The sequence below is a fragment of the Urocitellus parryii genome, chromosome 15, assembly GCF_045843805.1.
Source record: "Urocitellus parryii isolate mUroPar1 chromosome 15, mUroPar1.hap1, whole genome shotgun sequence".
In the NCBI taxonomy this organism is placed as follows: Eukaryota; Metazoa; Chordata; class Mammalia; order Rodentia; family Sciuridae; genus Urocitellus; species Urocitellus parryii.
Genome location: NC_135545.1, coordinates 48,696,100 through 48,708,164, shown reverse-complemented (window position 1 = coordinate 48,708,164; position 12,065 = coordinate 48,696,100). Strand labels below are relative to the sequence as shown.

General features: G+C 41.4%; 1 protein-coding gene across 2 annotated transcripts in view; it reads left to right on the top strand.

Annotated features, from left to right (window-relative positions):
* Window positions 1–669: 669 nt before the first annotated feature.
* The window catches only part of Cfdp1 (craniofacial development protein 1), a 113,081-nt gene continuing 101,685 nt past the window's right edge, over window positions 670–12,065 (top strand). For both annotated transcript variants that reach the window (XM_077793106.1, XM_077793105.1), the window contains exon 1: window positions 670–876. In XM_077793106.1, the coding sequence (XP_077649232.1) occupies window positions 813–876 (64 nt within the window). In that variant the 5' untranslated portion in view covers window positions 670–812. The remainder of the gene's footprint in view (window positions 877–12,065) is intronic.

Here is a 12,065-nt window from a genome sequence, read left to right as displayed (position 1 = left end):
TGCTTTTTCTTGATACACCAGATGGTTGATTCATTAACCTTGAACTCACGGCCATCGGCACTGTAACTCACGCCTGAACCGAGCTGGTCTAACACCCGTATTTTCTCCGTAAGCACATCACAGCCTTCTTGCGCTTGGGAACACCCGACAGCACTTCGGCACTATGCTTTGGGGCTATTTTAAACCGCAAAGACCAATAAAAAGCACAAAAATGCAGTAAAAAGTGGCACTGGATAGATCTGAGAAAACGACTCTTGTTTACTGCAGGGAGAGTTGAACCAAGAAGTTGGAGCCTCTGCCAGGTTCAATCACAGCTGGAAACTTAAATCCCTGCAGACTCCAAATGTTCCCCCTGCGCATGCCCGGGAGTAACCCCAGAAAGCGCGCATTATTGATTTGGGGCTTACAAGAAAAAAACCTTAACGAGTAAATGAATTTGAAAATACAAATCCCAGATAATGAGCGTCAACCGTACTTTCTGTAGATACGTAATTTTCTTTAAGCACATTTATTCCATCTAGGAGGTGAGGCAGTACCAAAGACTACAAGTTCCAGCATACACCACGTCCGGGCGGGCCCATAGCTCCGCAAAGTCCGGCGTGCCCGCCCAGAGGCATCCACCGGAAGTGTCGTTTTCGACCACGTGGCACTGCCTGCGCATGTGCAGACGCTGCTGGGGCCGCCCAAGGTGCTGCTGCCGCCGTCACCTCCGTAGCAGCAGTAGCAGCAGCTCTATGATCACTCCCTAGAGCTTTTCCGGTGGAGGCTGCTGCTGCAGTCCTGTGGGTTGCCTGGCCCCAAGCGGCAGCGACATGGAGGAATTTGACTCCGAAGACTTCTCCACTTCGGAGGAGGACGAGGACTACGTGCCGTCGGGTGAGCGTTGCGACCTGAGACGAGAGACGGATTGCCCCGCCCCGCGCCTCACGTGAGGCACGCCTGGCCCCGCGGGCGTCGTCCGGTGCCCGCGGTGGCCCGGTGGCACGCGGTCTCTGGCATCCCGGGCCTCTTGACCCTTGTCCGCGGGCCAGGCTGGACCAAAGCGTGCGCGTGGGTGAGTTCGGTGCTGCCGCTCCGCCTGGGCCGACTTCGGCCGCCGCCCCCTCTCGTAGCCAGCGCGGGAAACGGCACGTGAACACGGCCCCGGCGCTGGGGACTCAGTCGGTGGCCCCCCGAACGACGCGCGGCTTCCGAAGGCCTTTGGACCGAGCTTGTTTTCATCTTGAGGGATTTGCTAGCTCCCTCTTTGTCCATCTGTCCACCTTCTACCTTCACAAGAGATGTAGTTAGAAAGTTAACTCGAGGATGCGTTTTGCTACTTTGCAGGGCCTACTCGTTGCTGTCGTCGAAGAACTTTTTTTTTTTTTTTTGGATGAGCGTCTCATACCAAGTGGGGTCAAGATAAAGCTAACCGTCCAAACTTACCCGCGCCCCATCCTGCACCTTCCCCAAGCTTATCCTTCTGGTTTCCTTTTTAATTAAAAGTTATGCATGCACATACTTAAAACATAGACAAGCATTTTAAGAGGCTTTTTTGGAAAGCTAGCAGTTCCCGTCATTCTCATCCCTGTTCAGTCCTAGTTGGGGGAAACTGCTTTGCACTTTTTCAATTTGGAATTTTCCATCTTTTCCATGGCTTCATCAAGCACTATAGAGGTCAGTCTAGCGCCTTGGTTGTCTTTTGACATAACTCACCCATGGTGGGTCTTTTTTTTTTTTAACACCCCCCCCCCCCCCCCCCCGCCAATCTTGTTCCACTGACCTTCAACCCCCAACACACACACACACCCTCGTCCACCTTTAGACCCTCCGCACCTCAGCTTGCCGGTGTTTCTATGTCAGGTTTTGATTAGACAAGTAATACTCATTGTTTATGTTTTTCCTATGACCAAGTGACACCTTATTCACAGCTACACCATTTGGTGTGCTGTGATTGTTTTCCATGCACAAGTCTTTTCTAGAGTTGGTGATTACTTTTTTTTGTTAGTTTTTTTTTTTTTTTTTTTTGCTTAGGTGTCTTTGTGTTTTTTACCACTAATTTCACTCTGAACTTTCAGGATTGTCTAAATCATTTCCCAAAATATTAAAGATTCTTTAGGTTTTCACTTTTCCTTTTTAAGTCCATATTTGTCGGGACAAGTGCATGAAGTGCTGCATATACATGGCATAAGTTAAGGGCGTCTGAGTGGCAGGCCACTTACCCTATAGACACAGCCCTGGGCATGAGGCTGGGTTTTGCTGTCCCAGTGCTTGCTCCATAGCCCACTCCTCGATTGGTCGCTGCAAGGACAGTTAGTAGACATTGTATTGGTGGCTGCCTGTACTCTGCTTAGCTACTGCGTGTGTGTGTGTGTGTGTGTGTGTGTGTGTGTATATATATATATTAGCTGCCCAATAAAATCAGACCAGCTTTCTGCTTGGTCTCCAGAAGTCTTGATTAGCGACTACACAGCCACACTCTCATCTACCCTGTTCCATGGACCTCCTCGCTGGTCTAGAGGGAACCCACGCACATATTTGCCCCTGACTCTGGTTTGATTGCTCCCTTTGACTATGAAACCTAGAATGTCCATCATCACCACTCTGGATATTCTCTTTTATCTCTTTTCTGTATTCTCTAGTCTGTATAGTGTTGCCTGTTTTTTTTGTTTTTTGTTTGTTTGTTTGTTTTTTATCTTATGTTATCTTTCTTAATGTCCCACCAAAGTGAGACTAAATTCTCTAATAACTTCATGAGGAAGGATGCATGGCAGAAACATTTTTTTAAGATCTCAAATGTCTAAAAGTAACTATACTACTTGCTACTGTCAGGCTTGATTGATTCAAGGTTGGAAATAATTTTCCATCAGAATTTTAAAGGTGTTCCTTCATCTTCTAGATTCCAGTGTTGCTTTTAAGAAGTTTTTTTCTCTTTTCCCTTTTTAATTGGGGATCAAACCCATGGCCTTCGTCTATTATGCAAGCACTCTACCACTGAGTTACATCCAAAGTAGCTCCTTTTATTTCCTCTTTTGTGATGCTGGAGGGCAAGCCTGCTAGGCAGATATTCTACTGTTGAGCCACACTCAACAGTCTCCTAGCACCTTTTATTTTGAAACAGGGTCTTACTTTGTTGCCCAGGCCTGCCCCAAGCTTGTGATCATCCTGCGACAGCCTTTTAAGTAGTTGGGTTTACCTCACATGCCATTGTGCTGGGCTTTTGTTCCCATTTTCTGATACATCATTATGATATAACCTTGGTATGAGTGTGTTTTCAGTCCTTTTAGGATCCCCTGGTGCTCCAGAAGATTTTTTGATGATTTCTGCTCTCCATTTTCTCTGTTTTATTTTTGTGGAATCCTCATTTTTTTATATTAAGCCATAGACCTGAACTTCTCTAATTTTTATCCTCTTCTTTTTTCCTATCCCATTGACCTTTTTTCTCACCTTCTCAGTGACCGGCTGCTTTGGGAGTTTTCCCTTCCCCTAAATTTTGTAGTAACCAGATTGCAATACATCAGTTATGGGAGCAGCTCTAGACTTGTTTTTGGTAGAATTTACTTGTATCTGCTCACTGACCAGTATATACAGTTTTAGTCGGGCAGAAGCTCTGGTTCTTCTTTAAGTGGTAATGTCTCATACCAACTTTGCAAAGTAACCCGTGTAATATTTGTTGAGGTTGATCCTGTGATTATGCATACCACTAGCATTACCCCGGCCTCCTGGGTGCTTCTGGTGCTTGCTTATCTGGCCATGGTCCTGGCTCACTTTGCCCTATAGGTTACAGGTTCCTCAATCTGGATGGCATGTCAGCTGCCAAGACAAAAAAGGTTCAATAACTTTTTCTTTGATTATTCTTTTTTAATAGCTTTATGTTCTTGTTTCATGAGTGTAGTATTTATCTCTTAAAGGATATTAATAATACTGAAGTTATTTGTTTTAACTTATATACAGTAAAATTTACTCTTCAGTTCACTGTTCTGTGATTTTTGGCAAATGTGTAGAATTGTGTAATCGCTACCAAAATTCACAAATTCAGGTCCCTCAACCCCCCCTGAAAACTAAAAATCCCTGTGTTACTCTTAGGACAGTACTCCCTTACCCTCAACCCTAGCCTCTGGCAACTAACTCCTGTCCTATTTTTAGTCTGTATAAGTGTTGCCTTTTTCAGAAAGTAATATAAATGGAAGCATAACTGTTAATGGATGTGAGGTAAGCGCAAAGGCTCATGTGTGAGAGGATGTAACAAGGTTCAGAGAAGAAATGATTGGGTTATAGCTTTAACACAATCAGTAAATTAATCCCTGATGGGATTAACTGAATGGTGACTGGAAGCAGGTGGGGTGTGGTTGGAGGAAGTGGTTCACTGGGGGCATGAATTGGCATATATGTTTGTATCTGGCAAGTGGACTTTTCCTTTGCTTTCTGATCACTATGTGAGCTGCTTCCCTCTGCCACACTCTTCCACAATGATGTTTGCCTCACCTTGAGCCCCAAGTAATGGAGCTGGACTTCTGTGGACTAAGACCTCTGAAACCGTGAGCCCTCAAATAAACTTATCCTACTTTAAAATTGTTCGGTCAGATCCTTTAGTCACAGCAGTGAAAAAGTTGACTAAAACAGTAACAGGGTGTAGCTTTATGTGCATGACTTTTACTTAGTGTGAAGTGTTTTTAGATTTACCAATGCTGTTGTGCATATCAGTGTTGTAGCCCATGTATGAATATGCCACGGTTATCCATTCCTCTGTTGAGGGACACCAGGTTGTTCCCAGTGTGGATGTTTAATAAAAAAGCTGTGTGTTTAATACACACACACACACACACACACACACACACACGCGCGGCCTTTCATTTCTCTTGGAGTAAATGCCTAGGAATGGGATTGCTGGGTTTTATGGTAGGTATATGTTTAAAAGAAAATGCTAAACTTTTCCATGTCATTCTTGCAGTATATGAGAGTTCCAATTATTCTTCATCCTCTACAATACTTGGATTGTAAAGTTGTTTTTGTTTTAATTTTAGCTAATTTTCTCATTTAATTTACATTTCCCTAATGATGACTTTGACTGTTTTTTTTTGGGGGGGGGGAGTACCGGGAATTGATTCCAGGGGTGCTTAACCACTGAGCCACATCCCAGCCCTATTTTGTATTTTGTTTAGAGATAGGGTCTCACTGAGTTGCCTAATGCCTCACTTTTGCTGAGGCTGGCTTTGAACTTGAAATCCTTTTGCCTCAGCTTCCTGAACTGCTGGGATTACAGGCATGCACCACTGCCCCGGGCTGTTGACTGTCTTTTGATGTGCCTGCTTGCTATTCTTATCTCTTATTTGGTCATGTGCCAGTTCAAATCTTTTTAAAAATTGTGGGTTTTTTACTGTTCAGTTTTGGAATTCTTTAGGTATTCTGGATATAGTTCTTTGTTGGTTATGTGTTTTATAATATTATGTCTCAGTCTGTGGCCTGTCTTTTTATTTACCTAATAGTGTTGTTTGCACAGTTTTTGTTTGTTTTGTTTTGTTTGTTTGTTTAACTTTTGATGAGGCCCAATTTGTCTCTCTCTCTCTCTTTTTTGTGTGTGTGTACTGCAGATTTAACATAGGGGTGCTTTACCACTGAGCCATATCCTAACCCCCCCCCCTTTTTTTTTTCATTTTGAGACAGGGTCTCACTAAGTTACTTAGGGCCTTGCTAGGTTGCTGAGGCTGGCCTCAAGCTTGCAATCCTCTTGCCTCAGTCTCCTGAGTCACTGAATTACATGTATGTGCCACCACTCCTGGCCCAATTTGTCAAATTTTTCTATGGATTGTGCTTTTGCTATCATACCTCAGAACTCTGCCTATCCCAAGATCACAAAAATGTCCTATGCTTTTTTTTCTGAAAGTTTCATATTTTACATTTTTTCATATTATCAGCCCTTTTCAGTCAATTTTTGCATAAGGTATGTTTTGTCGGTTGGGGTTGGTTTTGTATATGGATGTGTCTGATTATTCCAGCACCATTTGCTGAAAAGACTGTCCCTCCATTGAATTGCCTTTATACCTTTGTTAAATATGATTTGGCCATGTTTTTATAGATTTATTTCTGGACCTGTATTCTGTTCTTTTGGGTAGGGGGTACCAGGGATTTAATTTAGGGGCACTCAACCACTGAGCTACATCCTCAGCCCTATTTTGTATTATTATTATTATTTTTTTAAGAGACAGGGTCTCACTGAATCACTTACTGCCTCCTTTTTGCTGAGGCTGACTTTGAGTTCACAATCCTCCTGCCTCAGCCTCTGAGCTGCTGAGATTATAGGCATGTGCCACAGAGCTCAGCACCTGTATTCTGTTTTGATTACTCTAGTTTTCAGTGTTACAATCAGGTGGAGAGAGTATTCCAGCTTTGTTCTTTTTCAGAGTTGTACTGCTTTCCATATAAATTTCAGAATGACCTTGTAAGTCTCTCCAAAAGTACCCTGTTTGGATTTTGTTTGAAATTGCATTTTATCTGTAGACCTCTGGGAGAATTGACAGTTGTAACAATGTTTTCTACCAGACTGTGAATACTGTAATTTTTTTTTTTTAGTATTTATTTTTTAGTTGTTGTTGGACACAATACCTTTATTTCACTTATTTATTTTTATGTGGTGCTGAGGATCAAACCCAGGGTCTCGAACATGCAAGGCGAGTGCCCTACTGCTGAGCCACAACCCCAACCCCAACCCCAGTAATCATTATTTTTTTAAATATCTTTATTTTATTTATTTATTTTTTAATATGGTGCTGAGGATCGAACTCTGCCCCACGCGTGTGAGGCAGGCACTCTGCCACTGAGCCACAATCCCAGCCCTCTTTATTTATTTAGCCCTTTTAAGTTTTGCTTTTCAGTTGTTCATTGCTATAACATGGAAATACAATACATTTGGTTTTGTATTGTGAACTCAAAGCCAGCAAACTTTGTATTCTATAGTTTTGCTAGACTTATTTGATCAATTCTAGAGGTTTTTGTAGGTTCCATGGGATTTTTCATAGTCATGTCAAATCTGAATAGCAACAGATTTCTTTCTTTCTTTCCAGTACTTTTGTATTCCCTTGCCTGCCTTATTGTACTTGATACTTCCATATGATGTTGAATAGGAATGATAAGAGGGGACACCGGTCGAAGTGTTTTGTTCCTCATGATGGTGCTTTGGGTTGTTTCTTTGTTCTTCAGATTTTCTGTAAATGGGAAGTTAGATCTAAATGCTTAATGAGTTTCAATGTAATACTTTTGGCTACACTACATTGTAGATGACTTCTGTGGTTCATATTGCATGACATCAGAAGATAATACCTAGTTGACTCCCATAGTTTTGACTTCTGCATAAGGATGATGACAGTCTGATCCTGCTGTTGTATATTTTTTCCTTTGGAACTGGAGAGTATTCTGTGTGGCAACATATGTAATGGTGAGCTAGTCAAGGTGATGCATGCTTATAACCCCAGTGACTTGGGAGGTTGAGGCAGGAGGATTGCAAGTTTTAGGCCAGCCTCAGCAATTTAGTGAGGCCCTAAGCAACTCAGCAAGATCCTGTCTCACAATAACAAAAAAACCTGGGATGTGGCTAGGTGGTTAACCCCCCACCCACTATTTTCAAAATAGGAATTTTATTTTATTTTATTTTTGGTACCAGGGATTCAGCGCAGGGGTGTACAACCACATCCCTAGCCCATTTTCTATTTTTAATTTTTTTTTTTAATTTTTTAATATTTATTTATTTATTTTTAGTTTTCGGCGGACACAACATCTTTGTATGTGGTCCTGAGGATCGAACCCGGGCTGCACACATGCCTGGCGAGTGCACTACCACTTGAGCCACTTCCCCAGCCCTCTATTTTTAAATTTTGAGACAGGTCTTGCAAAGTTTTTAGGGCCTTGCTAAGTTCCTGAGGTCCGTCTCTAACTTGCAGTCCCACTACCTCAGCCTCCCAAATTGCTGGGATTACTGACATGAGTGACCAAGCTGGGCTGTTAGAACAGTTATTTATTTGTTTGTTTATTTTGATATCAGGAATTGAACCCATGGGCACTTAACCACTAAACCACATCCCCAGCCTATTTTTTACATTTTATTTTGAGACAGTCTCTCACTAAGTTGCTTCGAACCTCACTAAATTGCTGAGGCTGGCTTTGAACTTGTAATTCTCCTGCCTCAGGCTCTTGAGCCAATGGGATTACAGGTGTGCACCACCATGCCCAGCTGTTACCACAATTTAAATTTTTTTAAAAATTTATTTTTTAATATTTATTCTAAAAATTAATGATGTGATTGAAATGAAAAAAATCTGCTGGATGTGGTGTCACATGCCTCCAATCCCAGCAACTGGGGAGGCTGAGGTAGGAGGACCACTAGTTCAAGGCCAGCCTGAGCAACTTATCAAGAACCTCTCTCAAATAAAATAAAAAGGTCTGGGGGATTGCTAAGTGGTGGAGCACCCTGGATTCGATCCCCAGTATGAAGGAAGCAAGGAAGGAAGTGGGGAAGGGGAAGGAAGACTATTCAACTCCTAGAAGAAAATGTAGGGTCAACACTTCAGCATATAAGCACAGGGAACAACTTTCTCAGTAGGACCCCTAAAACTCAGTAAATAATGCCAAGAGTTAATAAATGGAATGGTATCAAATAAAAAACTTCTGCACAGCAAACAAAACAACTAGGAATGTAAAGAGAGAACCTACAGAATGGGAGAAAAATCTTTGCTACCTAGTCTTCTGACAGGATTCATATCAAGAACATATAAAGAATGTGGGCTGGGTTGTGGCTCAGTGGTAGAGCGCTTGCCTCACATGTGTGAGGCACTGGGTTTGATTCTCAGCACTGCATAAAAATAAATGAATAAAATAAAGGCCCATCAGCAACTTTAAAAATATTTAAAAAATAATGTATAAAGAATGCAAAAAACACCCTTTACACCAAAAAGTCAAATAACCCAATTAATAAATGGGCAAATGAATTAAACATACTTTCAAAAGAAGTACAAATGGTCAATAAACATGAAAAAATGTTCAATATTATTAGCCATTAGGGTAATGCAAATCAAAACTACACTGAGTTCTGGGGCTGTAGCTCAGTGGTAGAGCACTTGCCTCACACATATAAGGTACTGGGCTGGATCCTCTGCACCACATTAAAAAGTTAATTAGTAATTAGGTTTTTTTTTTTTTTTTTTTAAGAGAGTGAGAGAGGAGAGAGAGAGAGAGAGAGAAAATTTTTAATATTTATTTTTTAGTTCTCGGCGGATACAACATCTTTGTTTGTATGTGGTGCTGAGGATCAAACCGGGGCCCCATGCATGCCAGGCGAGCACGCTACCGCTTGAGCCACATCCCCAGCCCCAGTAATTAGTTTTTACAAAAAGATTTTTAAAAAGAAAGAAAGAAACTACACTGAGATTTCATCTCACACCAGCCAGAATGGTAGTCAGTGAGAATACAACTAATATGGGCTGGGGCTATAGCTCAGCAGCATAGCACTTGCCTAGCATGCGTGAGTGAGGCACTGGGTTCGATCCTTGGCACCACATATAAATAAAATAAAGGCATTCTGTCCATCTACAACTACAAATATTAAAAAGAAAGTATACAAATAATAAGAAGTGCTGACACCATACCCAGCAGATTTTTTTCCTTTCGATGATATCAATAATTTTTTTAGAATAAATATTTAAAAATAAATTTAAAAAGAATTTAAATTATGGTAATACCTGGGCATGGTGGTGCACACCTGCAATCCCATTGGCTCAAGAGCCTGAGGCAGGAGAATCACAAGTTCAAAGCCAGCCTCAGCAATTTAGTGAGATCTGAAGCAACTTAGTGAGACTCTGTTTCAAAAGTGTAAAAGGAACAATTTTGTACTGCTGGTGGGACTATAAATTTGTACAACCACTATGGAAATCAGTATGGAGGTTCCACAAAAGAGTAGGATGGAAACACCATATGACCCAGCTATATCACTCCTCTATATTTATCTTGAAGAATTAAAGTCATCATACTACAATGATACATCATACCCATGTTTATAGCAGTACAATTCAACAGTTGTGGTATGGAACCAGCCTAGGTGTTCATGAATGGATAAAGAGAATGTACTATATACACAGTGGAGTTTTTATTGAACCATAAAGAAAAATGAAATTATGGCATTTTCTAGAAAATGGATGAAACCATAGAGACCATCTTGTTAAGTGAGATGAATCAAATTCAAAAGGTTAAGCATTGTGTATTTTCTCTCATGTGGAATCTAGAGAGGGAAAAGAAAAAGAAAAGTGGGGGTGGAGCTCGTGAAAATCAAAGGAGATGAGTAGAGGAAAGGAACCCAGGGGTGGGAGGTGGGAGAAGTACTGTGGAGTGATGTTGGCCTAATTACATTATCATGTTGTATATTGTGTGCATATACAAATATGTAGCATTAATCCCATCAGTATGTACAACTACAGTGTACCAATAAAAAATGTGGGAAAAATAAATAAAAAATAAAATGCAGTTTAAACTTTAGAAATGCACATGTCTGCCAGAGTGACATACATTCTGTGCTGCTTCAGTGGACAGAGCTAGATAGAAAGTACATATCACAAAAAGGATTAGTGTTTGTTTTTTGTTTTTTTAAAGAGAGAGTGAGAAAGGAGAGAGAGAGAGAGAGAATTTTTAATATTTATTTTTTAGTTCTCGGCGGACACAACATCTTTGTTGGTATGTGGTGCTGAGGATCAAACCCGGGCCGCACGCATGCCAGGCGAGCGCTCTACCACTTGAGCCACATCCCCAGCCCCTTATTTTTTATTTTGAGACCGGGTTTTGCCAATTGCTGAGGCTGCTCTAGAACTTGTGATCCTCCTGACTCAGCCTCCTGGGTTGCTGGGATTTCAGGCATGAGCCACCATGCCTGACTAATATTTTCATTATAGATGTACCACATTCTATTCAATCAGTCACCTTTAAAAAAAAAATTATAGCCTGGAACAGTGGCACACACCTGTAATCCTAGCAGCTTGGGAGACTGAGACAGGAGGGTCACAAGATCAAAGCCAGCCTCAGCAAAAGTGAGGTGCTAGGCAACTCAGTGAGACCCTGTCTCTAAATATAATACAAAATAGGGCTGGGAATGTGGCTCAGTGGTTGCTCGCCCCTTAGTTCAATACCTAGTACCTCTCCCCCAAAATTATAGATTGCCACCAAAATTTTTATTTTAAGATTAATTGTACTAAGTTATAATATCTTTTTTTAGGAGGGTCCTGGGGATTGAACCCCTGGGGCACTTTACCACTGAATCACATCCCCAGTCCTTTTTATTTTTTATTTTGAGACAGGGTCTTGCCAAGTTGCTTAGGGCCTAAGCTAAACTGCTGAGGTTGGTCTCAAACTTGAGATCCTCCTGCCTCCTGAGTCACTGGGATTACAGGTGTGCACCACTGTGGTAGGGCTATTTTATTTTATTTCATTTCATTTTAATTTTCTTTTTTGAGATGGGGTTCTCACTGTGCTGCTCAGGCTGGTCTTGAACTCATGGACTGGAACAGTCCTCCCATCTCAGCCTCTTGATTGCTAGGACTCTAGGCACAACACTGCACCCAGCCCCTCTAATCCTTTGTTATTACAGATTGCAATGGAATGGATAATCTATTACATAATCTGGGATAGAATTCTATGAGATTGCTGAATTGAAAGGTAAATACATTTATCTAATTTTATTGGATATCGCCAAATTCTGTTTCATGAGGTATTTGTTAGAATTTGGCAATACCTGACAAAATTGCAGAATCATGAGTGTGCTGGTTACTTCATAGTTTTGTTTGTGCAAACAGTATTTGCACAACAATAATATCCTTTTGTAGTACTTTGTACTGTTCTTTTTCTTTCCTCCTCTTTCCCATTCCTTCTTTCCTGCTCTGGCAGTTAAACCCAGGGCTTTGCACATGATAGGCAGATGTTCTACTACTGAGCTGCATCCTGTCCTTTTTATTCTTTTTTTTTTGTACTGGCAATTGTACCCAGGGGTGCTTAACCACTGAGACACATCCCCAGTCCTTTTTAAAAATTTATTTATTTATTTTAATTGTAGTTGG